Source organism: Equus przewalskii, chromosome 24 (genome assembly GCF_037783145.1).
Source record: "Equus przewalskii isolate Varuska chromosome 24, EquPr2, whole genome shotgun sequence".
In the NCBI taxonomy this organism is placed as follows: Eukaryota; Metazoa; Chordata; class Mammalia; order Perissodactyla; family Equidae; genus Equus; species Equus przewalskii.
In genome coordinates, this window is record NC_091854.1 from 6,957,396 (window position 1) to 6,983,807 (window position 26,412).

General features: G+C 35.0%; 2 protein-coding genes across 10 annotated transcripts in view; one reads left to right on the forward strand and one right to left on the reverse strand.

Annotated features, from left to right (window-relative positions):
- CCDC18 (coiled-coil domain containing 18) overlaps positions 1–10,207 on the reverse strand; it is a 101,022-nt gene extending 90,815 nt beyond the window's left edge. For 5 of the 9 annotated variants that reach the window (XM_070592630.1, XM_070592627.1, XM_070592626.1 and 2 more), the window contains exons 1-6: positions 10,061–10,207; positions 9,179–9,358; positions 7,842–7,977; positions 7,194–7,368; positions 4,738–4,899; positions 845–951 (exon numbers count right to left, since the gene is read on the reverse strand). In XM_070592630.1, the coding sequence (XP_070448731.1) occupies positions 845–951; positions 4,738–4,899; positions 7,194–7,368; positions 7,842–7,975 (578 nt within the window). In that variant the 5' untranslated portion in view covers positions 7,976–7,977; positions 9,179–9,358; positions 10,061–10,207. Of the gene's footprint in view, positions 1–844; positions 952–4,737; positions 4,900–7,193; positions 7,369–7,841; positions 7,978–9,178; positions 9,359–10,060 lie in introns of those variants that run through there. The other 4 variants (XM_070592632.1, XM_070592631.1, XM_070592628.1 and 1 more) reach the window with 3 other exon arrangements.
- Positions 10,208–10,233: 26 nt separating this feature from the next.
- Positions 10,234–26,222, forward strand: TMED5 (transmembrane p24 trafficking protein 5). The gene is made up of 4 exons (XM_008529287.2): positions 10,234–10,856; positions 16,365–16,462; positions 19,756–19,939; positions 23,237–26,222. The coding sequence occupies exons 1-4, from the start codon at positions 10,668–10,670 to the stop codon at positions 23,453–23,455; spliced, it is 690 nt and encodes a 229-aa protein (XP_008527509.1). The 5' UTR covers positions 10,234–10,667; the 3' UTR covers positions 23,456–26,222.
- Positions 26,223–26,412: the final 190 nt, after the last annotated feature.

Genomic DNA, 26,412 nt, shown 5'->3' on the forward strand with positions numbered 1-26,412 from the left:
GGAAAGACAAAATTTTCTTCTTTTTCTGATATCATTACTACTTGGAAAGTCCAGGAGAATCAAAATGAAAGACTATTAGAATTAATAAAAGAGTATGACAAATAGTCCATTTACAAAATAATTATACAAAAAGCAATAGCATTTCTATATTCTATCAATGAATAGAATGAGAACACATTTACAACAACCAAATATATAAAATATCTAGGAAAAAACTTAAAATAATATATGTATTACAAAGAAAAATTACAAAATTCTGATATTCATGAAAGACGACTTTACTGTGTGTCAGAATCTTCTGCAGGACTTGTTAAAATACAGATTGCTGGGTCCTACCTCCCAGAGTTAGTGATTCAGTAAGTCTGAGATAGGACCTGAGAGCTGCATTTCTAACAAGTTCCCAGATGAGGCTAATACTGCTGGTCCCAGAATTATACTTTGAGAATCACTAAAATGGAGTAATGTGCTATTTAGTATGCATATACTCCTCATTTTATTCAAAGCAGAAGAGGAAGATAAATTATAAAGTGCCTGATTCCTCGTATTTTATTTCTTGAACTCCCACTGAAGCACTGAGTATACATTACTATGTAAGGCAAGAAATGAATAAGTTCCTGTTTAATAAAAGCATGTAAATAAGCATCCAGCTTAGATTTAGTCTTTTTTAGCCCCCATATACTGCAAGCATCCTGCAGCCAAGAGGATTTATGATGGACTGAAAAAAGATTCAACATGTTCTAAGACAGTCTATAGGCCACTCTAGATTTACTGGGCTGGGGGACAAGATATATGAAAAAGTAGAAGTAGGAAATAAAAAATTTAAAGCTATGAAAAGTATATTTACCTCAAAACTTTATCTTGGGCTGAAACTTCTGCTTCCAAATTTATAATCTGTTCTTCTAAGATTGGCACATTGGCTGCCTGTTGTTGAACAGATTCAAGCATAGAAACCTAAAACAAAAAACAACTTTTAGAGCACTTTCTTTCAGAAAATAAATTAGTCTACTTGGTCCTCCGTTTCGTTTACTGTCTGATGAGGAGATTCAATAGAACGCTCCAATCATTGGTCAAATGTGAAGCTCATCACATATATTCCTCTGATCAACATTTACATGGGCACGTCATCATAAGCCAGTCTCAGCATGTAAGCTCTCACCATTACCTTCAACTTAACATCCCAAGATAACTGGTTAGCTACTTGGGGGAGATAATTGGTTACCTATTTGGGGGAAAACAAAGAATCTCTACTGACACCATCTAGGAAGATAAACTTCATATAAATTAGAAAAATAACTATAAAAGACCAAATCATAAAAAATTATCTAAGAAAATACTTATTGAATCTCTTGATAATTTAAAACTTAATTTTAGAATACTTGCTTACTAGAGAAAATCTAGAAAATACAGAAAAGCATAGTAATCCTACAACCTGAAAAACAAATGGCAGCATGGGAATCCACAACACAAATGTTATCTTAAGAGAATACCAGTATGAGAATTATCAGTGAAAAAAGGGGCATGAGGTACAACAGAGGGCAGGGATGAGGTGCAGGATAGAAAACCTTGGATATAGTTCAAAATCTCTGTTGATAAGTCAACCCTCCTTTTCCCAGAACACCAATAGTCAGGTAATTGCCTACTAAGAAGAGATAGTAGGTTTGTTACGTGGAGAAATTGAACAGGAAATGTTTGGGACTCTGGGACGTTACATAGAATTATGAGCAGGGACGAGGTAGAGTTATAAACAAAGCGATTAACACAAAACAGCTTGCAGCTTCCTACTCCATCTCACTTAGGGCCAACCTACAGGTGGGGAATCAAAGGATTCTTTGCTGAAGAAACTCAACAGCTCCAAAGAAAAAGACCTCACATACTGATCAGATCGGGTGGAGGGTGTCTCCCTACAAAAGAGCCATCTCTCCAATCATCACCAACAAATGAAAATGACTGGACAACAAACTTCACCTTTGCACACAGAGCTTCCAAACAGCATTTAAGTGCCTTTTTTTTTCAACATAATAACCAAAATACTAACTCTCTAAAAAGCTTTGAACACGAAAGTGAGAGGCCAAAACAAAAGAAAAAAGCAACTGGCAGCAAGCAAGGCAAGCACACACACAAATACTAAATATTCAGAGCTAAAAGACGATACTGCATCAGGATGTTATCAAACACAATGCAAACAATCAGAGAACATGAAAAAGCTCTGGAAAATGAAAAAATATGACAGCCAAAACAAAAAATTCAATGGAAACATGGCTGCTAATGTTGAGGAAATCTAAAAAGTATCACAGGAAGACAAGGAGATGGAAGATACCAGAAAAAATACTTAAAACATTTAGAGGAACAATTCAGGTGATTCAACATTTACCTAACAGGAAAGATAGAACAAAGAAAACAGAGGGAAGAAAATTGTCAAAGAGATTACACAAGAAAAATTTCCAGGACCAAAGGACACAAGATTCCAGCCTGGAAGGGTCCTTATGTACCTAGCACAATGGGTAATAAAAGGTCCATTCAAAGACACGTTACTGTGAAATTTTAAAACACCAAGGGAAGATCCTAAAAACTACCATAAATGGAAAAACAAATGGGAAAAAGAAAGGCTACACGCTAAGAAAATTGATTCACAATGGCATCAGACTTTTCAGAGAAGCACTGGAGGACAGAAGACAAGAAAGCAATGTCCTAAAAATCCTGAGGTAAAATAATTTTCAACCTAGAATTCAATCTAGTGTGGGGGAGAAACTAAGACATATCAGACAGGCAAGGAAGCTTCTGGAAAATATGCTCCAATTAAAGAAGGAGGAAACCAAGAAGGAAGAAGACATGGGATCCAGGAAACAGTAGATCCAACCTGGAAGAACATCAAAGAGAAGTCCCAGGAGAGCAATAAGCTCAGAAAGAAAAGGATGCCAGGTTCCAGAAGTCTAACTACAAACATTGCCAAAAGGTAGATTAGGAATATACTGGTTGGTACCAATGGGATATTGTAGCAAAATATTTCCAATAGTCGCATTTATGCAACATCAAAAGCTGAGACCTGCCCTGGAGAAAGCAGCCTTACTAAAAAATACTTTCCTAGGCAATTTAGAAAATGCTGATATGGGAAGTAAAATACAAATATCTGTCTTACTGCCTAGAATAAATAACTACTGGTGTGTCTATATGCTAAAAGGAACAAATGCTCTTAGTTCAGTACTTATAGTAAAACTCTCTTAATATCGCTTTGACTTTAAATAATTAAGCCTGTATGACTTTAAAAAGAGTTATCTATAGTAGATTAAAAAAATTAAAACAATAAATAGAAAACATGAATAGACAAATCACAAAGAAATCTAAATGGCAAACAAATACATTGAAAAGGTAAACCTCATGAGAAATCAAGAAACAAAACAATATTTTTCCCTCAAAGAAATAAAAAAATGTGGAAATGTAAAAAAAAAAATCAGTAAAATACTGAATGTAAACAGTGTAGTAAATGCCTGAAAAAATCTTTTCCCTGTGATTTGGTCATTCTGGAAATCTATCCTAGAAATAACACCAAACACCAAAAAAGTTGTATGTTCATTGCAGCATTTTTTCTCCTTAGGCTAGAATTATCCCCAATAGTACTTTGTCTTGTTTGAAAAATACAAAAGAAAAAAAAAGATCTCCCATAATTCTACTACTTAAAACAATACATCTATAAAGGTAAATAGCAGAAGCCTCACTACGACCTTCCAATCCCTCTCAAAGTCATCAACAATAGCGTGGAGCACAATCTTTCCATCCTTACAAACGTCATATGGATATCTACATACATACACCCAAACATACAATGTGCTCTTTTCATAAAAAGCAAAACTGGGATCATTGTGTATGTGTTGCTCTGTAATGTTTTTCTACCACTAAATATATTAAGTAAGAGCTTTTGAGTGCTGACTCTGTGCAGACACAGTTCTAAGTGCCTTTTCATATATATATCATTTAAACCTCACAATGTTCTATAAAAGTTAAACAACTTTGCATCTCAGTACTGATAATATTTATCTCAAAAAAAATTTTTTGTAGCAATTATATGGATAGATCATAATTTACTTTACCATGCCTCTATTATTGGGCATTTTTGTTTATTCTAACTTTTTGTATAATACTAATCATATAGCCAATAATAGGAAATCACTTAAATAGTGCAGTTATTAATTAAATTATGATATAATCACATAAGGAAAAATAATGTTACCATAAAATATGACCACTGGAAAAGCTGAGTAAATGCGTCAAAAAATAATACTTAGACTGTGTATGAAGTAAAAAACACAGCGAAAAAGAAAACCATTCAAACAGTCTGGATTCAACTATGTAATAAACCAATAAAGTAGTTTCCAGATGGTGGAACCTGGGTGATCTTTCTCCCTATTCTTTTTTCTATTTTTAAAGTTCTCAACAATGAGAACAAGGGAGGATAAATAAGCTATATTTCCTTTGTACAAAAAAATAAAACCAGATGAATTGGCAATCTTAAGATTTTAACAAGCTCTGACTTATAAAAATGAAGACTATACAAGTTTCCCTAAATCATTTTCAGATATTTACTCATATAACACTGATTCCATAACATGTTGATACTACATTATAATTAAAGTTATTATACATAACACACTAAGGCAATACAAGGAATATTTTTCTAACTATAAATCTTAAAATGATTACAATTATTTTCTGTTGGCATAGTCATCACTTCAAGAAACATACTTTTGCTCTTGACTGTGTTAATTCAAAGTGGATGGATTCTATTTTAGTCATTAAAGAATGATTCTGTGAGACCAAGCAAGCATTCTGTTGCCTAACTTTATTAAGTTTCTCTCGAAGACTTTTGATCTCCTGATCCATGGGGGTAGACGATGAAAAAGACATCTGAAAAATGAAAAAGTACAATCTATTTTGGATTGCTTCATTACGCATTACATGCAATTAACAGAAAATGATGAACCATTATCAATAAAATGACTAAGTTGATCAGAAAATGAGTTAAAATATTTAGAGAGTGTTGGTGAAGATATGTAGGACAATTAGCGCTCTCTCCTCCACTGCTGGTGGATGTGTACATAAATAAGTTCAGCTTGGAAAACAATGGTACACTTTGGAAAAGTTGAACATGCTAAGACTCAACAATAGTACTTCTGGGTATAAATCTGATAGAAACTTTGGTATTTTTGCACCTGAAGATACACAAATATTCACAGCTACATTGTCCATAAGAGACAATAAGAACCCAAACATCCACCAACAATAATATGGATAATGGATAAATTCTTTAAACTGTACAAATATATCTACTATACACTTTTGAATATATATTTTATAATAAATTATTTTATTTCATGAGGGTTAAAGTTTCAAAATATGATTTAATTTTTTTGAGTAAGTACTATATTTATGCAATTCAAAAGTCAAAACTATATATAAGAAAAAGAACACACAGAAGTCTCATTCCCATCTTTAGTAGGTAAATAACCATTCTTATAACTTTCTTGTTTATAAATTTTTGTATAACACTGATCATACAGCAAAATATAGGAAACCATTTATATAGGAGAATTTTATTAAGTTAGAGTCTTAATTAAACCTAGTCTTCTAGTGTTTCCACATGCATATACAAGCAATACAAATTACCCAACCTCCACATTTTCTTATGCAAAAACTAGCATACTATCTCATTCTGTACCTTCCATTTTTTTACTTGAACAATATATCCTGACAATCTCTCCACAATCAATACAGTGAGAAACTCCTCTTTTTTCTCCCTCAGCTGCAGTTTCCACTGCATGTTTATTCAACCAATCCCCTAATACTGGACACTTGAGCTATTTATAATCTTTTGTTATGACAAACAATGCCTCATTTTGTACTTATGCTGGTGTACCTGAAGATAGTCTTCTAGAAATGGGATTTCCAAGTAGTCAAGGGCAAATGCATTTGAGATTTTCGCAAACATTACTAAATGCCTCTCCATAAGGGTTGTGTCAATTTGCATTCCTACGAGCAATGTAGGAGAGTGCCTATTTTCCCCTAATTTCACCAAGAAAATACAGCGTCAAACATCTGGATGTTTAACAATTGGATAGGTGAGAACTGGTAAGTATAAGTCTCATTGTGAATTTCTCTCATTATGAGTGAGACTGAACACCTTTTTATTTGTTTCAAGATCACTTTCATTTCCTTTTCCACACATGTCTTTTGCTCATTTTTCTATTGGGTTGTTGCTCTTTTCTTCTTTCTAAGAGCTCTTTACATATTAAAGAGATTAGCTCTTTGTCTTTAATAGGCATTACTAATTTTTTTCCCTTCCAATTTGTCATTTGTCTTTTGATTTTTCTTAGGGTAAAACACAATGATTTCAACTAAGGCATATATATAATAAAAATCATCAGCAATTTGAATTAGAATAGTGATCAAATTTCCAAGAATTACATAATCTTTGAAGACATGGAATTTAAATTCATTTTCTAAAATGTAGGCTCAGATAGCTTCCTTACAAAAAAGAAAACCTCTCAAGTGTTGGCTTTCTGAAGTGGGAAAAGTAAATTTTTATCAAAAAAGATTATGATGTAGATATGCAACCATACATGTATATACATGTGCTGGTGCGGGTAGGGGGAGAGGTAATAAAGAACAGGAAGAAGAAAGTGGAAAGGGAGATAAAAGGGTTGAGTAAGGAAGAGGGGTAAACACAGGGAAAGAGATAATATGACTGAATAAGAAAGAGAGAGAGGGAGCGAGTCCCATACCAGGAAAGATTTCTAAGATCATCCACAAAATTTAGGGATAATGAAAGGAGAATACTGTCATGCAATCATATAGCACCTGATCTGGCGTAAACAGTAAGGATACTTTAACCGCTTAATAAATAATTGATTACCTATTAGGTACATGGTATACTAATTTACTTAAGAAAAGAAGACATTTAATTGCAAAAATTAATAAATACAGAAATTTATAAATAGAGTAATACACCAAAATAACTACTTTCTTGTTAGGACATAACAAGAACCACTATATTTAAATTCAATGAGTCTTGAGCACTACAGTAAAAGACTATGGAAAACATGAAGAAAGCAATTAAAGAAAAAACTCAAAGAAAAAGTACTTTAAGTAGACAGGTCTAAAACTACAACTACTTTTATGCAGACAGGTCTAAAAACAATAACCTTCTCTCTTGGCTGTTTTTGAAAATCAGTACTGCTACTGGGCATTTTACAAACTTTTTTATAAGATGAGTAATTCAAAAGTCCAAGCTGGCTAGGCTGAGAAAGATCTTCCAGAATGAGCCTTTCAGACCTTGAGGGATTAGAGGCATAATCAGAATTTTCACTTGGACTAACACTAGAGAAAAAAGAAAAAATACATTTTAGTTCTTAGTTTAAGTATTCACTCCAAATTTCTATACAGAAAAAAACAGAAAGAAAAGCACCTGAAATGCTGCTGGAAATCAGACTCACGGTTACGAACTAAAGGCAATGTTTAAATTTTTAAATACACCATAATTAGTTCTAAACTAGCAACTCATGCATTTCTAGAGCTTTTATGCTAGGATTACCTAAGATTCAAAAAATAGTCATAATAATAAAAGACTAATTAAGCCCAAACATATATTTTATACTCATAATCCTAAATATATCAAAGGTGTTTTCTAATATGTAAATGCTTCTCTAATATTTCTATTTTTTCCTAAACTGTTATATTCAAAATTACAGAACATTATTTTCTATTCCAGAGACATATTAGAAACACAATACATAATAATGAAATTCATACATTTTACATTCTGAATTCTATATGTGATTTTACTTACTTACCTGGATAATTCTTCCCCTAAATTCTGCAAACTCCATTCTGTTATCGTCAGTTCATGTCTTAAGGAAGCAACATTTGCAAGCAAACTTTCTTCTTCGTTGTCTTTACTATAGTAGTCTGACGATCTAGATTCCATTTCTTTAAAAAAGAAATAAATTTCTTGCATTTTGCCTGAAAGAATCTGCGGTGTCAGTTAAAATATTCTCACACTAATAGAATCCAACTCTTTATTTTTCTATTTCAACTCTTGTGAAATCTTCCGTGGTAATTTAAAACAAAACAAAAAACCCAGTAACAACGAATTTCTCTGAAGTGTAAAGCCGTAATGGAAAGTTTGACAGAACTTCAATGAATCAATTTTTCATTATAACCCAAGTCTAGTTATTTTAGTTTCCCTTTTCTAAGCACATTTAATCTTTCTAACAATTGTGTGAACTAAGTATTTTTATTCCAAGTTAAAGATGAAGAAACTAAGAATAAGAGAAATTAAACAACTTGCTCAAGGTCACATTAACTGTAAATGGTGGAAACAAGATTTGAACCTAGGTCATCAGGATCCAAAGATCTTTAATTATGTCACATTGCTATCTTCTAATTTATTGTAGATCAATTTCAAAATGAGGTGTTTGAATTTAAATAATAACGTTACAAGCTCTGAACATCTGATAAAATTGGTGTCATTACATTCATTCATATTTTCTTAAAGGCAATTTATTCACAGGTAAAGCTTATCCCATTCTCTCATCCTCAGTCGTTATAAAATTTAAAAAACACTCACATTCACATCACAAAAACAGAGATCAAAATGACACTTGGCAGGTTAACTCACAGAAATATACGAAGAAAGCTTTTGTTTCTTCAACCGATGAGTATCTCTAGGGTTGTTAAATTCTCTACTAAATACCTTAGCATACAAAAATCATGATAAAGGACTACATTTTATTACTAATAATTAATACATATAATTACTATGTAGTAAACTACATATCATTAATAATTAAGACAATAAAAACTAAGGATTTATAATCTCTATTACTGCTGTAGATCTTTCTGCATAATCTTAACATTACATTCCTCTTTCAGATCCCATTTGTCTTTGTCATTGTAGCCTCTCTCTTTCATCACCCTTCTAGAATTCTGACCACATCTCAAGCTCCAAAAGGTTAGGAGTCCTGAGTATTATGTTCAGGACTGTAAGGCACTTAGAGAAGCTCTACAGTGTCAGCGAATAAAATGATTACTAAATTGACTTTTCATCCAGCTAAAATACTATGACAAATTTATTCCCCACTCAAAATTTCTCAGATGTAAGGAGGAAAATTAAAAAGAAAATTCTCACCTTATTGGAAGAAAATGAGGCAGGAAATTAAATGAGATGCTATGTAATCTTAGAGAAAATGTTTCTATCCTCTTTCTCCTTTTGTTTCCACTAATTTGCTTCTGCCTAAGGGAGAAGTCTCTCCTAGATAAAGTCAATGGATTAGGTCTCCATTCTGCTTTATCCTTCCGACATCTCTACCTTCAACAGGATGGTGAAGGAAAAAAAGGTAAAGAAAGTTTGGTAAATTCTAAAATGCCATTCGATATTATGTTTCAACTAAATCAGGTTTTACATCCAACATCTTCTGTGTGCTTTACTATAACAATTGTCTAATCCTTCTTATCAATGGATACGTTTGATATAAAATATTTTCATTTTTCTAGTGGGCCACCTAATGTCAAATGAAGATTCTTCTTCCCTCCAACTTAGGGTAGTTATAAAAGTCTATCTTCATTGCCTGTACATATGTGGAAAAGGACAGCATGCCACCTACAGGCCCTGACAACATCTTTGGGCCCTAGTAACAACGTGCTTGTAGCTGTACACACGCACACCCATCAACAAGTGTTCTTTATACCCCCTCTATGTAACAGGATGGGCTGCAGTCGAAAAAGATTCCTCATTTTGGAAGGAGATCATATCTTCTGTCCTGTATCAAGTACGCTCAATTTGACAGAATTAATCCTACGTTCATCTGGAAGCGGAGGAAAACAAGACATCTTCCTCTTGGATTTTTCCTAAAATACGACCCTGCAGAGCAGCAGGGGCAGCCAGGACCAGACTAAGCGCGTCCGAGGGTGCGGGGAGGGAAAGGAGCAAAACTCCCCGAGGTAGGCCTGTTTCCACCCTCCAAGCAGCAGTCGCTGACCCCCCCAAGTCCTAGTTGGGAGAGAGACCCACCCGACGACAGCGCACGCCGCGCTCTCGTCTGCGTTTGGAAGCCTCAGACCCTCTTCCCGGCCTCCGGCGTGGAAAGGCCAGACACACGACGCGCGGGGCCAGAGAACCGAAACTACACCGAGTTCGAACCGCCGCGGGAGCCGTTGTGGACGCCCCTCCCCGGCCGCAGCCCCGCCCCCCGCGCAGGCTCTGCGTGAGGCGACGCACGAGGCGCGGGGCCTGTCGGGGATCGTGGTCTGCGAACGCGTCAGAGGCGGCTCGCTGGGAACTACATTTCCCACAATTACTCCCAAGACGCCTATTGGTGTGGAGGAAGCCATGGGAACCTGCGGCCGTCTGAGTGTGAGGCGGGCCGTACTCACTCCGGGCCGGAGGAGGCCGAGGCCCAGGAGGCTGCGGAACGGAACTGCTGGCCCCGCCCTCAGTCCCCACCCTTTGGAGGCCGGCGTTTCCCTTTTGAGGGAGCGTTGCCCCCGCCACGGCCGCCGCCTGGAGTTTCTTCAGGCTCCAGGTTTCGCTGCCAACCACGAGGAGTCCAGGGAGGAAAAGCGGAGCTTAGGTGCCACGCATCCCACGCCTTTTCCAGCCCGAGATCGCCCCGGCAGGGATGGGCGACAAGATCTGGCTGCCCTTCCCAGTGCTCCTCCTGGCCGCTCTGCCCCCAGTGCTGCTGCCGGGGGCGGCCGGCTTCGCGCCCTCCTTAGACAGCGACTTCACGTTCACCCTTCCGGCCGGCCAGAAGGAGTGTTTCTACCAGCCCATGCCCCTGAAGGCCTCGCTGGAGATCGAGTACCAAGTAAGTGTGGAGGGTGAGCTAGCCTCCTGCCTTTATCCCCGATGCAGCGCGTCGTCGCCTCTCACCCGCTTAGAAACTTCTTGTTGACTACTAGGGTGCTGGAGAGGCGAGGGCCGCCCGGGGAGGCGGCCAAAGCGCGCAGGCGCACGCGGCGAGACTCTTGGGCCGGGGACCCAGAAGTAGGGCTGGACCTGGGATTGACTACCCGCCCTCTCCCCTTTCCTCCGGTGGGAAAGAGGCCAGCACTGGTGATGCCGGGGTTTTTTCCTCTTTGTTTCATAATTCGCCCATCGCTTTGCCAGCCAGTACACGCTCCAGGACCGAGAATTTCACAATACAGGACTGATACACGTTCGGCTTCATCATTGGACGAGATGATGACACTTGTTTTATTCACTCTCACCACCCTCACCCAATTCCGGTATTACAAATCTTGACTGTCATTGCTTAAGGATTTTTGAATTGTGACCGTGTGATTATCACTAAATCCGATTTTGGAATATTTTGAAAGAGGCTATTGATGTATTTAATGGTACATTTCCTTCCCAGTTACATATCTATTAGTTTTACATCAAGTAAGGTCTAGTTGTATATTAAAACTTTATAACCTTTCTTTCATTCAGCATTGTAAGCATTTCTTCCATATAATTGTTTTCTTTTTAGTATCTGCATATTATATAGCGAGTTGCCTCAATTTATGTAGTCATTCTGGTAGAGGGTAATTTCTTAGAAGAAATCTTGTTAGTTCCACACCGCAAATTTCAGTGTTTCTAGGTAGCACTGCAAAAAAGATGCATTGGTGTGGTTCATCTTTTAATTTAGAAGTTAATTTATAATCAGATGTTAGTTTTTTAAAGTTGATATAGAGAATCTTTTTACTCTCATATATAGAGCAAAAAAAAAAGTTAGGTAGAATTCTCATCCGAAGTAACTTTAGAATTAGATTATTTATAGATGCATAAGGTAAGCATAGAGTAAAGTCACATAGTGAGGAAAACTGAGATTAGAACTCAATATTTCTTGATTTCCTGTCCAAAAGTTCATTTACGGAACAATTACCATGTGCCAGTGTTGGAGGGGGAAGAGAAGAAGTCCCTGTTTTCAAAGATCTTAATAATTAAGAGATACTGGCTCATAAACAGATAATTTCAATAAAGTATGGTTAAGTGCTATTAGAGGAGGGCTAATTCTCTGGGGTTTCAGAAAGGCTTCCTGGAGAAAATAAATTTGAATCAAGAAAGATGCTTAAGTGAGACAAGAATGCAAGGAAGGAGGGACATTTTAGGAAAAGGAACGAAATAAATAGAGAGTTCTGAAAATGCGTAGTGTGAGTTTTGGCAGTGGGCAGTATGTAGTGGACACTACAAGTGCTGAGTTTTTATTAGACTTTAAGACTATAAAGTGTGTGGTGGGAGGAGGAGGAAAAAAAAGATTGGAAAGGTCAGGACGCTGGGTCGTGGATCATGAATCCTAGCCTTGTGTTCCATGCTAAGTAGCTTTGCCCTTATTCGGTACAAGGGCCTTTGAAGATTTAAGCAGTGTGGTAACATAGTCAAAAATGTTTTTCAGATCACTGGGTACAGTGTGGAAGATGGATTTAAGGAGGGCAAAATTAGAGGCAAGGAAACCAACTAGGAGGTTAGTGAAATAGTCCAGGTAAGAAACAATTTGTATTATTCAAAAATTCCTCAGTATTTACCCAGGTATTAGGGAAGAAATCTATTTTAACTGCTGACCTCTTATGATTAAGAGTTCCAGCTCTAGAGATAAGATACTTGAGTTGAAATCCTGACTCTGTCACTACCTGTGTGATTTTGAACAAGTTACTTAACCTCTCGTGTAAAAGAGAGAGAATAACAGTAATTACCCCATAGAGTTGATTTGAAAAACTGAGTTAATAAGTATTCATAGACCATCCCTGACACATAGTAAATATTCAGTGAATATTGGCTTTTTTACATTTACACTTCTAGAGTTATATACTGGCTTGGTTTGCTTTATACTTTGCATCTTTAGTCACTCTTAAAGGCACTGTTCCCCAAAGCATTCTCCCTAAACAATTTGGGGGTTTTTTTGTGTGTTGTTTTTTGTGTTTGAGGAAGACTGGCCCTCAGCTAACATCTGCTGCCAAATCTTCTTTTTGCTTGAGTAAGATTGTCGCTGAGCTAACATCTGTGTGAATCTTCCTCTATTTTATGTGGGATGCTGCCACAGTGTGGCTTGAGAGCCGTGCTAGGTCCGTGCTCCAGATCCAAACCTGCGAACCCCTGGCTGCTGAAGTGGAGCATGGGAACTCAACCACTACGCCACCTGGCTGGCTCCCAGTTTAATTGTTTTGATTGAGGAGAGAAGTGAAATCATTTTACTGTAGTCCTAGACAATGTCAGAGGGGTTTGTAGGGTAGAAATCATCTTCAACCTTTGTTTGCATTTTCCAACTCCATGACTAATTTTCCAGTAACTACAAGCTACTGATTGTTGTCTTAGTTTTGAAAATGTCAGGGGACATTCTAGACATTGCCCTTGAGTTATTGTGACATTTTGAAAAATTTTAACCATTTCTTACTTTTCAGGTTTGGGCGGACACTTTTAGGATAATTGATCAGCCCCACATTATATTAAGTTCTTGGAAATTTTCAATGTCAATACATGTATCTTATGAATAAAATAGATCATTCATCAAAAAATTTAAATAACTATTGAGTGCTTAATTTGTGTAAGCATTATGCTAGGTGCTAAGGATACAATGTGAGTAAAAGTATATTTTGTACTCTCATACAATCTAGTATGGGGACAGTCACATTATTACACAAATAAATGTGAAATTATAAGTCTAATAAGTGCTATGAAGGTAAGTGCATAAAGCTATGAGACTCTATTTCATTTGGGAATTGAGAGAAGACAATTCCAAGGACTGCAGTTCAGATCTGTAGAAGAATCAGGCATACTAGGCATAAGCGGTGAGTGGAACAAGGCGATGGGTAAAAAGAACAGCAGGGGCCAGCCCTGTGGCTCAGTGGTTAAGTTTGCGCCCTCCGCTTCTGTGGCCCAGGGTTTCCCCAGGGCAGATCCTGGGCATGGACATGGCACTGCTCATCAGGCCATGCTGAAGCGGTGTCCCACATGGCACAACCAGAGGGACCTACAACTAGAATATACACTACGTACTGGGGGGCTTTGGGGAGAAGAAGGAAGAAAAAAGATTGGCAACAGTTGTTAGCTCAGGGCCAATCTTTAAAAAAAAAAAAAAAAATAACAGCATATGCCAAGGCGTTGAGGAAGAAGACCGAAGAATACCTTTTCAGGAACTGAAAGACTACTACAACAGCAGTACAGACGGGAAAGTGGCACTCACCTGTCATGTTCCACTGAACTCATTGGCAAGTTTAGTTTCAGATTATGGTATCTTTTTTATATTTTAAATATATAATATATATTTTAAATTAGCTTCTGTATTCTTAAACACTGTATTTAACAATTTCATTGAGCCTGACAGCCACTACCAATAATATCTTTTAAACTTTGTTTTACTGAAATCCTTGCTTAGTTATATCTCTTGTTTTCTGATTTAATGGATATCTTTTTCTGAGGATAACCTTGAGTAATTCTTTTAGAATGCTCTGAGTCCTTAGATCTCTGAAAACGGCTTTACTTTTTGCTTTCACTTCAGTAAATATAATTATTTTACTTGGGAACATTGTAGTTCTTTGCATCTAGTGTTAAATGTAAGAATTCTGATGCCAATACCAATTCTTGTTATCTTGCAGTTCTCTCCTACATCTCGTTGGAAATTTCTAGGTTGTTCTTAAATCCTTCGGAAAACCCAGTAGGATTTTTGGATCTTTTTTCATTTATCTTGCTTCACGTCTTTTAGACCCTTTCAGTCTAAAGATTTTTATCTTTTGAAGCAGGAATTTCTGCTCTTATTTGATGATATCCTCCCTTTATTTCTCTTGGTTCTCTCCTTTTAAAATGCTTCTTAGATGGGTATTTAAAATCTTTAACTGTCCTTAATGAAAGGTCTTAGCATTGCCCTCATAATTTTCATCTACTGTACTTTTTCACCTTGTTCTGAGAACTCCTTGGCTCCTTCTGTTCTCTGATTTTCAGTCTCCATCCATGTTCATTCTGCTGTCATTACATTTGTTAAGGCTTTATTTTGGCAATCACATTTTTGTTTTTTCTAGAAACTTTCACATCAGCATCATTTTTTTATGGATTTTACGTTCGTGAATTTCTCTGAGGATATATATTTATCTGAGGAAACATTTTTGTCTGTTAATATTAACTGTTTTTTCAGAATTTCATCCTCTGAGATGATATGAAAAAGAGGGCATCAATTTCAACAAATTTTTGGTGTTTCTCTAGTCTATTTAATTGCAAATTTTGAGATTGATAGATATTGGTAGCTAGATATATCCTTTTGCTTACTGGAATATCTTCCAGAAATTTCTTACTTTTCAAGTCTGTTAACAGCCTTCCTATATTTCCAGTGTTGTTATGGATTATTTGTATTATGTTTTCTTAATTTCATTGGGATTTAAAGAAGAAAAAGAATTATGTATATTTATCTACTCATTTGAAACCAGTTCTCTTGATCAGTAAGTAGAGCAGAGGAGTAGGTAATCTTTTATATCATTCCATTAAAGCCACCAAGAAAAATAAAATGGGTGTTATAGCGGAGGAAGAGTAGCCATTGGAGGCAGATTGCTGCGTTCAGATTTTGACCATGCTACTTATTGATTGTATCACCTTGGGAAAATTGCTTCTCTGTGCCTCAGTTTTGTCTGTGTGTGGGGTTTTCTTTTTATTAACTAAAATGAGACTACTAATAGGACCTACCTTTTAGAGTTGTTGTGAGGAATTAATCCACATAAACCACTTAAAACAATGTGTGGCATAAATTGTAATTGTTAGCTGCTATCAGCAGCAGCAGCAGCATATTTGGAGATTGTAAAGGAACACATTGTGTTCATAGGTCATAAGTAAATGGCGTACTTGGAATATACAGTTCATATTGGGGAATAGTAGGTGAATACATTGAAGAAGTCAGTTGGAGTCAGGCCATAGAGGCCTTGAGTTCCAGGCTAAGAAGTAGCTAATTATTATTCTTATTTTATTGAAGAGGAAACAAACTCAGAAAAGTTACATAGCATGCCCTAAATTGCCTAAGTAAAAAGTTCCACCATTTGAAATCCCTTCTGTGTGTCTTTCCACTCTACAGGGCTTCTCAATGAAGGCACTCCTTTAGGATTATTTCAGTAATACCCATAAGGCCTAAATTTAGGTGGTGGCAACAGGGATTGGTAAGAAAGAGATAAGATCCAAAAATGAATGGAATTGAACTAAATGATCTTTCTGCTCCTTTCTAGTCCTAACATGAGTCCGTTGACTTCCTTACCCCACTAGCTTTAGAAAAGAAAATCTTTTCATCATAAGATCCACTTTATATAATTGTTTATTTTCAGAATTTGTAATATGTGTTCTTTTCTTGTGTGCTTTTCTACAGGTTTTAGATGGAGCAGGATTAGATATTGATTTCCATCTTGCCTCTCCAGAAGGAAGAACCTTAGTTTTTGAACAAAGAAAATCAGATGGAGTTCACACGTAAGTAACCTCTTAGTTGAGATTCTTGGGCTGAATAATACTAGAGGGCTATCTGTAGGGCAGGGAAATTTGGCACATTTGATACTAAATATCAGTATTAAATGATTTCATATGAACATTTTAAACAGTCCTTGATAGTTGTCTATCTTAAACTAAAATGTCTCATATTAACCTTTTTCTTTTTGTTTAGGCATTTTTGTATTGATCCTAAATTTTTTCTTTGCTTTGGTTAAATAAATGAGTATTCCCTAGGTATTCATTCAACCTATTGTGGCATTTTAAACCTCCCTTTCTAGCTAGCACAGCCTTTCTATTTCAATTAAAAGTTCCTGTTCCAGGTATGTATCCTGGTTTCTTGAGCTGCTGGCTATGTCATCTTTGCCCATTGTTTTCTTTCTTAAAACAGTACCATACATCTTTCTGTGTGTGTGATTGTTTTTTTACTCAGACCTCACTCTTAGATAATTTGAAGACCTGAAAGTAAAAGATCTGACCATAGGAAACCATATAGAAAGAGAATACTTTTTTGTGACTCTGAGTTTAGAGTTTGACAAAAGGCCATTTATTCTCTTACATCTCACTTCCCTTTTTTCACATCTCACTGGTGTGTTTCCCTGTTCCATTCTATTATTTTACTATAGCACTCTCTTTACTCAGTACTATTATTCTGTTAAAACTAAACGGTGAGTTTACAGGAAGAAGAGCAAATACAGAGTGTCTTAATATTTGCCATAAACTAGGTTTTGCATTTTATATGCTTCCAAATTAATCATTCCAATCCACTATGAGATAGATTCTTTGATTCCCCAATTCCCATTTTACAGACAAGGAATCTTTACAGACAAGGAGGCTCAGAGAAGTTAAATAAGTCTGCAGGGATACACATTTATTAAGAGGAGGAGGCAGGATGGACCAAAATTCTTGCTTTCTACCATATGATGCTTAGAACATCCCTGGCACATAGCACTATGTAAGTACTAGTTATTATTATAATTATTGGTCTTTGTTAACCAAAGTACCTGGCATGTAATTAATGGATGAATGAGGGGGAAAAAATGTCTCAACTATAATTTTTTAAGAAATTCATTTCAAAGTGCTTTTTAAAATGGCATCCTACCTATGCAGAGCTCAGAAAACATGTTTGCATAAACTATTGATAAACAGAAATAGTAATTTAGAAAGTCAGTTTAGATTGATATACTTGGAATTAACTATGCTTTCTCTTTGATAGGTTTATGAACAAGAGTTTTTATTTATTTGTTGAGTCCTTCTGATGTACCAGGCCACTGTTCTAAGCACTCTACATGTATTAATTTTGTTAATTCTTCACCGCAATCCTACGAGGTACATGGTATTACCATTACCTTGATGAGGAACTTGAGGCATAGAGCCCTTAAGTAAGTCGATGAAGGTTACACACCAGGCAGTCCAGCTGAGTCTTAATCACTACCCAAATTTAGAAATCTACTTTCTATAAATTAGATTTCAATAAAAATTTTATCTTTAGCTGTATTGACTTTTTAAAGACAACTAAACTCTCAGTTATGGCACTGAAATAGTTTTTTTCTTAAGTTAAATCTTTGAAACAAACACTGTACTTCCACAAGTGAGGGCTAGTAAAACTGTCTCCAAACAGAGCCTTAAACAGCTTAAGTAACAGCTATATGTGTAGCACTGCCTGGAATGAGGAGTCATATATAAATACATTTTTCTAGACAACTGAATAAATATCACCCTAACTCACACCAGAACTTACATATTTTGCATTACTTATGCTACGTCTTTATTCTACTTGAAAGGAACATTTATTCTATGCATTTTTATTTGGATAATATTTTGTATCATTTGTAGTAAAAAAATTTCTTTTTACTAAAAGTAGTCAACACAGATTTAGAAAGATTAATATAGGAATGTAGGAATATATAGGAACACAGGAATATAGAGCTAATATAGGAATAACTATAAAGTGAGAAAGTTTTTTGTACATATGCAAAAGCTCATACATTTGAGTCAGTGCTTCTCAGACTTGTTTCATTTTTACCCCATCCTCAGGCAGCCTTTTAAGACAATTTTTTCCTAATCATTCTCCCATGAAATTTTAATACCACAGATATACTACATATCCATTTTTGTACTGTATGCCTATCTGCTTTACATATAAAAAGAGCAGGTACAAAGCTTACCCTTTTTATCCAATGCAGGGTTAAGAATGGCTAACATAAAGTTGAGTTAAATAAAATTAAGACTAAACAAAATTAAAAGTTAAACTAAAAACTTAACTTTACATAATAATTATGACGTTTGTTTTGTTTTTTTCCTTTTAACATTGTTCCCCACTGTATTCACCAGTGTTTGCTTCAGGCTCCTTCCAAAAATTAAATACATCCTCAAAAGACAAAGCTTTGTCATGACTGAGGAGATTGCAAAGAATGCAGACAGGCTCTTAGCAGTATTGTAGAAACATCAATTAACTTGAGAATCAAAAAACCAAGCTTCATCTATGCCTATAACAGGTTATGTGATTATGAGCAAGTATCAATCTATGTGAACGTTATTTTACTTACCTTGAAAACTAAGTGCAATATTTTGCTTGTTAAAGTTACTCTCCACAAAGAAAAATTAGAAAACCACTTTGCTAAATTAACTCTGCTCAGGCCAATTATCTTGAATGTGAAGCTAATGAGACCAAGATCTTAAGTTTAGTTTAGATGTGAGTGGCATTTATTCAGTAAAGGTAAGGCCACTAAAGGTAAAGCTCTGGTTGTTGGCCACAGACCTCATCCTATCCTTTGTAAACTAGGTCACAAAGATGTACTTAATCAGTAGGAAGCCTAGAAGAATGCAGTTAGAACAATCCATCGTTGCTTTTAAAAACAAAACTAAACTTACTTTACAGATTAATCTCAATGAAAGGGAGGAGGTTTGTAGTCCTATTTGCATATGAATTAAATTCATGATAAGTTAATTTTAATAAAGTATAAATATTAAAGTTCATCGTGAGGTATCAGTTATGTAGGTTTTTAATCCTATCCTTTTCCAAAACTTAAGTCAAGATCATTTACTGTAACTTACTGAGTAAATGCCAAGCACATCTAAGTTGCAGGTACTTGAGTATCTATTTCCAGGTTGCCTCTTGCCCAAGAAATTATAAATGTTTCAATGCTAGGGAAGTCTATCAGTAAGCTGTCCAATTATTACAAACCGTGTTATTTCTTCTCTTTATCAATAGCATTTTTTCCTTTCATGCCAAATAGAAATACAAATAACTGAAGACATGTACGTTTTTAATACAGGGTAGAGACTGAAGTTGGTGACTACATGTTCTGCTTTGATAATACATTCAGCACCATTTCTGAGAAGGTGATTTTCTTTGAATTAATTCTGGATAATATGGGAGAACAGGAGGAAGAACAAGAGGACTGGAAGAAATATATTACTGGCACAGATATGTTGGATATGAAACTGGAAGACATCCTGGTCAGTATGGTCTTTTAATAAAATAATAAAAATTAACATCCAGAGGCCTTACTATATGATAGGCACAGAGCTAAGCATTTTTTCTGCATTTGCTCATGTAATCCTTAATTAACTCTATGAGGATTATTTCTCTCCCTCTTTCCAATGAGGAAATTGTGGCTTAGGGAGATTACGTAACATAACCAGAGAGAACAACAACTAGAATTTGAACACAGGCTCTTAACTATAAAACTCCCTTAGAATATTCACAAACAGAAGACTGTAATGATCTGTAGTGTACTTGCACATAGAATAAAAGTGAGTAATCAGCAAACCTAAGAAGTACAGGCATTTTTCCCACAGCATAGTTTTTATAACATTAAATTTAATATTACTTAATTTGGGAACACTGTTGACATTATTCAGACCAGACCTAGCAGTTATCAGAAATTAGCACTGCACTTAGCAGTAAAAACCTTTGGAATATGGCTTCTTTGCTTGAATCACTTTATGCTTTGTTAATCATAAACATGCATAATGAAATATGCACGTCTAAGAACCTATTTGCTAATAATAGCACTGTCAGTGATAGGAGGAAAAGATTGTTATCCTTCATCCACAGCTAGATATAAACAAATGATGTAATTAACTTGGCGAGTGATATCTGTAAATAGCACACATACTTGCACGAGAAATAACATGGTTATTGCAAGTTTGAAACTGTATAACCTCTAATACTCTTAAAACCTGAAACTTTTTTTTATGTGATATTTTGATCACTTGAGGTTTCTTAGGAAAGCAATTATCAAATTTTAGCAGAAGAGACATAGTGTAGATCAGTTAGCTTGAAGAGTCAGAAAATTAAATGATGTCATATATGTAATTCCTTAGTGACTGAGCTCTCTGAGCCTTGGTTTCCTCACCTGCAAAATGGGCATAATACCTCTAGAGTTGTGAGGATGAAATGTGACATAGCATGTGTATAAGTGCTTTAGTGTCTGGCACAAAATAAATGCTAGTTTTCTTACCTTTTTTCCATTGGTGTTACTTTGAAACTAAAAGGATTAGGTTTGATTGGCATAAATTTTTTTTTTTTTTTTTTGGTGGGGAGGTTTGATCTGAGCTAACATCCATTGCCAATCTGCCAATCTTCCTCTTTTTTTTTGTCGAGGAAGGTTAGCTCCGAGCTAACATCTATGCCAGTCTTCCTCTATTTTGTATGTGGGTCACCACCAAAACATGACTCAACAAGTGGTGTAGGTCTGCACCCAGGATCCAGACCCACAAACCCAGGCTGCTGAAGCAGAGTGTACCAGGCTTAACTACTATATCACAGGGCCAGCCCCAGCATAAATTTTTACCATGACAGTTTTTTATCTCACCATGATTTCATATGTATATTAAACTTAGCTGAATTTTAGAATTGGAAGAAGACTTAGTTATCATTAGTCTAGCTCCAACCTCCCTCATTTTCCCCTTTCATTCCATTTTATAGGTAAGGAACTGGCTTAAAATGGAAATGATATATCCATAGTTCCACTACTAGTCCAGTCTTCTTCCTACCCATTTTTAAAATCTCAATCATTTTAATACATTCTTCCATTTTAAATTTATTTTGCCAATAAGAACAAAATACAAGTAGTTTATAAATCTTATTAGTACTCACTGCATTCTCAAGAGATTGACTTCATTCACACAGTTAAACAAAATGACCAGAAAGTTCAGATTTAAATATGGCTTAAAATACTTATAAGTCCTTTTTTAAGAAAAATAAAATGTCTTTCAGGATTTTCCATTTACTCCTCCAAAATTTTGTATCACAACAGCAAACTTAAATAATTTTGTATCTGACTATCATCATTATGATACTGAAAAGAATTATGCATGGTCTTTTTATTTGGTGACCTGAATCCTGTATTTTTCTGGGAAGTATTTGCATTACTGGGTTATCACTGCTTTACAAATATGCCCATTTGATAAATATTACACTGTGTAGTTTTGTATGTTTAGCAGAGCAGTCTAAAATTTTGAGTTTATTTTTTGCTTAAATGATTTTTAAAAAAGCAAGTTGACTAACCAGGAAGATCTTTTGCTATATTTTCTTATTTTTGCCCTAAATATTTTGACGTCATTTCAAATCTCAACTTAATCTTACCTTAATTCATATAGCCCTTTTATAGTTTTTAAATCACTTCTCAACAAAACCCTACTATAAAAATAGTTTTTTTTTAGAAGATAAGCAACTTAGAATGTATCTTGGTAAGCTTGTTCTATGAATGTGATCTTAGAACATTTTTGCATTAAAAAGAGACTATTCTTTTCTGTGTGTGAGGAAAATTCACCCTGAGCTAACATCCGTTGCCAATCCTTTTTTTGTTTTTGGCTTGAGGAAAATTAGCCCTAAGCTAACATCTGTGCCAGTTTTCCTCTACTTTGTATGTGGCATGTCTCCACAGCATGGCTGACTAATGGAGTAGGTCCGCACCCAGATCTGAACGTGCGAACCTGGGCCACCGAAGCACAGGGCGCGGAACTTTAACCACTCAGCCACAGGGCTGACCTCTAGACTATTCTTTTGGATCTGTAGTATACACATCTAAAATTGAAATATTTTCTAGTTTCACTACTATTTGTGAGATTAAAACATTAGGTGTTTTTGCTAGATACTAAATTGGACCAGGTCAACATTCAAAGTAGAAAATATTATAAACACACAATGCGTTATATAAAGGTAAATAACTACAAGCTGTTATCAGTTCAGTTTTTTAAACTTAAGTCATTTTCTTATGGTTGTGAGAGCTAAGAAAGACAGAATATATGTAAAATTCCTGGTGCTGTGCCACTCAAATATATTTTCATTTTGTTTATTTTCAATTCATGTAGCTTTGCTCCCTTGTTAAATAACTATTTATAAACAATTCAGATATATCAGGGTAATTGTCATATAACCTTACAGAAGATCTTTAGGTAATCTAAATAGTACTTCTCCCTTAATTAAAATTGTGTTTGGATACCAAATGAATAAGAATATCAGGGTACTATGAAGCACATTTTTAAGTTAACTTAAAATTATGGGGGCCAGCCCCATTGCCAAATGGTTAAAGTTCTGCATGCTCTGCTTTGGTGGCCCAGGTTCACAGGTTTGGATCCCAGGTGCAGACCTACTCCACTCAGCAGCCATGCTGTAGAGGCTTCTGGCATACAAAATAGAGAAAGATTGGCACAGATGTTAGCTCAGTGTGCATATTTCTCATCAAAAATAAATAAATAAAATTACTGAGCATTCTTTTACAGTAAAATTATTTTATTTCTCTCCAGGAATCCATCAACAGTATCAAGTCCAGACTAAGCAAAAGTGGTCATATCCAAACTCTGCTTAGAGCATTTGAGGCTCGTGATCGAAACATACAAGAAAGCAACTTTGATAGAGTCAATTTCTGGTCTATGGTTAATTTAGTGGTAATGGTGGTGGTGTCAGCCATTCAAGTGTATATGCTGAAGAGCCTATTTGAAGATAAGAGGAAAAGTAGAACTTAAAACTCCAAATTAGAGTAGTTAACATTGAAAAAAAGAGACGGGAAAATGCAATGAACTGTTACAGTCAAGACCATTAATAGTTTTTTCCAAAATGTTTTCAGGCATTACCATAGGTGTGAAAAAAGTATATTAATGTGAACGGAAAGTCTTCACTTTCGTCTGTGTAAGTAGTCTTATTGCTCTAGTTGTACTTAGGTGTAGAACAGAAATATTTTGCAGAGGTGTAACTGAATGAAGCCATATTAATAACAGCATTTCCCGGAGTTTGAAAAAAATTTTTCAGATATCATAGGTGATTTAAATAAATGAACTTTGGGCCTAAATGCAACACTGAACAATGCTTTTAAAACATTCTCTTACCTAGAAGTTTCTTCATAAATGTCACAATTACAAATGAATTGTAGCAGTTTTCAATATAAGTTATAAATCACCTGAGAATTACCTAATCATGAATTGAATATACCTTTAGAAAACAAAGACTCAACTTTTCTCTTTTTGCATATGCATCTCTCCTATAATGTAAATAGAAGCATAGATGTGAAAGATTTGTGAGATTTTTATAACTAAATATATTTCAATTTAAAATATTAGCAAAAAGTATTAGTTTTATATACTTAGCCTGCGTTCCCAAAAGCTGACATTTTGATAATTCTTATAAATGCTAAGTCAACTTATTAAAATTAGGACAAATTTCCTCTTTGAAGTGAAGAACAGCTAAAGGTTGCTTAACCACCATAAGGACACATTCTAATTCTTAACTAAGGTAATAGGATTTTAAAATTAAATGTGAGGGAAAATAATTTTATTTTTATATTATCTGTCAATAGTATTATGTTAATTTTAACAAGATTACTGACTTGGATAATACATTATTACCAGCAATTGTGAGGGAAATATTGGTAAAAGGATCTGGGCCTAATGTAAATAAATATCTCCTTTTCTGAGTTCTCAAAATCAATAAGAACTAATAAAACTAATAAAAAAAAGAATTGAGGTAAGCTTGAGAACATCTGATAAAAATTAAGTTCACTTAAACTGTAAATATCCAGAATCTGATTGGTTCATCATAATGACTCAATCCTAATATAAACCATGAGATTAATTTCTAGTTAATTGGAAAAAACTGTACTGTGGGTTTTTTACAATTGTTTTGTTTTGAATTATCTAAGTATTCAGGTATATTTTATGAAATATAAGCCCTACTGTAAGGTTTAGCACTGGGTACATATATTTATTATAATTTTTATTATAGCTTTCATAAAATGACCTTTCTGATCACTTTATTTATCGACATTCAAGTAAGGATTGGAAGCCCACAGAATCCCGTTTAAATACTCAATATGTGAATAACTATATATATGAAGTCTCTGCCATCCTAGCTTATTGCAGTCTGTGGAGTCTTACTCAAATACTAGTAATTTAGCTACATCATGAATTAATTAGAATTTTTAGGTTATATCCATTTGTAATGCTGTTATGACAAATGTGAGTTAGAAACAATCAGCTTATGAATGTAAAACCACTCTGTAGGTTAGTACTGCTGGAATTCTTAATAAGCAATAATGATATCCAGAGAGAATGGTTTCATTTATAATTTACACAGAGTGGTACAAAAAGAGATTTATTTCCCTCTTTCTTACGCCCTTGGTAGAAGAGAAGCTTAGATTTACCTATTTTGAAGCTGTTCAAAAATGAGGTAAATGCCATATAATGATCAATCACTTTAGTTGGCCATGAAAATGCTCTAAGTGTCCAGGAGTAGCCCATGTAACACATGCAAAACAAAGGCCAGTAAGATCATTGCCTATGAAGAGCCCTTCCTTTTCCCCCTTCTGTAAAACTCATGAGAAGCAAACTTAAAATATTGTAACTAATAAAACAGTACAGATACAAACTACTGCATCTTTTCTATAAAACTGTGATTAAGAATTCTACCTCTTATGTGTGTCTGGTTACTGTACTGTACTCTCTTACCTAACAGTTTGTTACATCATCTACAAATGATTTGTGCCACTGATTTTAAGCCTATGATTCAGTAACTTCTTACCATTTAATAATGGCCTTCTTTGGACAACAAAAAATTTAGGAATATTGAGGACAATTTTATTTTTATAGATACAAAGTGAAAAGAGCAGGATTATTTAAGCATGTTACCTGTATAAACCAAAAAAAGTAAAACTTGTAAGCAAAGAACTAAATTCTTTAATATTTCTAAAGGCATATTGTTTATCTGCCTCATGGTTTTTTAATGTCAGTATTCAATTTGAAAACCAACATTATGCTAAAATTGAGTAAGCTATTTATCACTTAACAGCTGGTTTTGTCTTCAGTTTTTAATTATATAAACTTTTAAAATACTGCAATATTTAACTAAGACTAGAGTTTCACTCTCATTTGCATTTGGATCATTAATATGTTGTTAAGGTGAATATCAAGACAGAGGGTAAATGAGTGGTTGAAATAGCAGTGAAATAAATGACAAATTGCAATGTAATTTTATGTTAAGTATATTTATCTTTCTTAAGCATTGTTATTACGTCTTAAAATAGACAAAAATTGAGAAACTATAATTGTATGCCTCTCCAAATGAAAATTCTTTATTTGAAATTTTAAAAGAAATTGATTCAGCATGTAATGGTTTTTCATCTGAAGTAAAATAGTATACAATCAGTGTTGCTCAAATTGCATTATAGTTGTGGACAGCCATATAAGATGAGCAATGAATACTGCACTGAGTATCTATAATAAAAGTTACAATCAAAGAAAATCTTACTTATCTACCAGTCATTGTAAATGCTGTCTAATCCTTAAAGCCTTCACTGATCTCATCTTAGCCAAGTGTGCTCTCCCTTCCATTCGAAAACCCATAGTTCTCCACACTTAGTGTATCTCATTCTGTCTTGCACTGGAGTATGTGTACTTATTCATCTGTTGCCCAAACATGCATTCTAACTACA